This window comes from Arachis ipaensis, chromosome B05 (genome assembly GCF_000816755.2).
Source record: "Arachis ipaensis cultivar K30076 chromosome B05, Araip1.1, whole genome shotgun sequence".
In the NCBI taxonomy this organism is placed as follows: Eukaryota; Viridiplantae; Streptophyta; class Magnoliopsida; order Fabales; family Fabaceae; genus Arachis; species Arachis ipaensis.
In genome coordinates this window covers 122,068,845-122,069,922 of record NC_029789.2, presented here as the reverse complement: position 1 = coordinate 122,069,922, position 1,078 = coordinate 122,068,845, and the positions used below count along the sequence as shown (strand labels likewise).

At 34.1% G+C, this 1,078-nt stretch overlaps 1 protein-coding gene across 1 annotated transcript in view; it reads left to right on the top strand.

The window, feature by feature from the left end:
* Positions 1-809, top strand: part of LOC107643969 (cytochrome P450 82A3) — a 3,460-nt gene extending 2,651 nt beyond the window's left edge. Inside the window, exon 3 of the mRNA XM_016347729.2 lies at positions 2-809. Within this exon, the coding sequence (XP_016203215.1) occupies positions 2-495 (494 nt within the window). The 3' untranslated portion in view covers positions 496-809. The remainder of the gene's footprint in view (position 1) is intronic.

The window sequence follows — 1,078 nt, the reverse complement described above, 5'->3', positions numbered from 1 at the left end:
GTTGAGTCAGATATAAATAATTTAGTATATCTTCAAGCTATAGTCAAGGAAACATTAAGATTGTATCCAGCAGCTCCTCTAGCAGCACCTCATGAATTCACAGAAGATTGCAATTTAGGTGGATATCACATCAAAAAGGGAACTCAGCTAATTACAAATATTTGGAAAATCAATACCGATCCTTATATTTGGTCAGATCACTTGGACTTCAAGCCAGAAAAATTCCTCACAACCCACAAAGATATCGACGTTAAAGGCCATCACTTTGAATTGTTACCGTTTGGAGGTGGCAGACGTATTTGTCCCGGAATTTCATTTGGCCTTAAAATGCTTCACTTTGTTTTGGCGAGCTTTTTGCATTCCTTTGAAATATTGAACCCACCTATTGAATTTGTTGATATGAGTGCAACTCTTGGATTGGTCATTGCTAAAACTACTCCACTTAAGATCATGGTTAAACCACGTTTATCTCCCAACTGTTATGTAAACATGTAATTAACATACACTAGCGTTATTAGTTGTGTGCTTTCGTATATTGTCACTTTGTTAAGTCCTATACCTGAACCTAGTTATCTACTGGTGTTGTGATCCATTATGATTATGTCCATCTCTGCTTAAACATAAAGTTGTAAAATCAAATGAAGGAGAAGAAGAGAGGATCGCGATCGATTTGGGGGTGGGTCTCTGTGTGGGTAGTTCTTCGGATCGGGTTGTGTTCTGCTTGTGTGGGCGGGTCGTTTCTTTTGGTCTTAGACAATGTCCAAAAAAAGAAAAAAAGTAAAATCAAATGATGGTGATTTCGTGATGTACATGATCGAATTGTCGCTTACTTTTAGTAATTAAATGTTATGGGGTTATGTTAACATTAACCTATCTATAATAAAGTCTTATCCTCCTTAATACTAGAAATGATGATATGAATTAAACGAAATCATTGTACTCTATTACGTAAAAATTATTTAATTATATTATTGTTTTAATTTCAGTTAAATAAGTTAAACACGCAAAGACAAAAAACGTGAAAATCACGACTGATATTAAATTTGAGTTTATATTTAAGTGATGATGTCTTTATTAT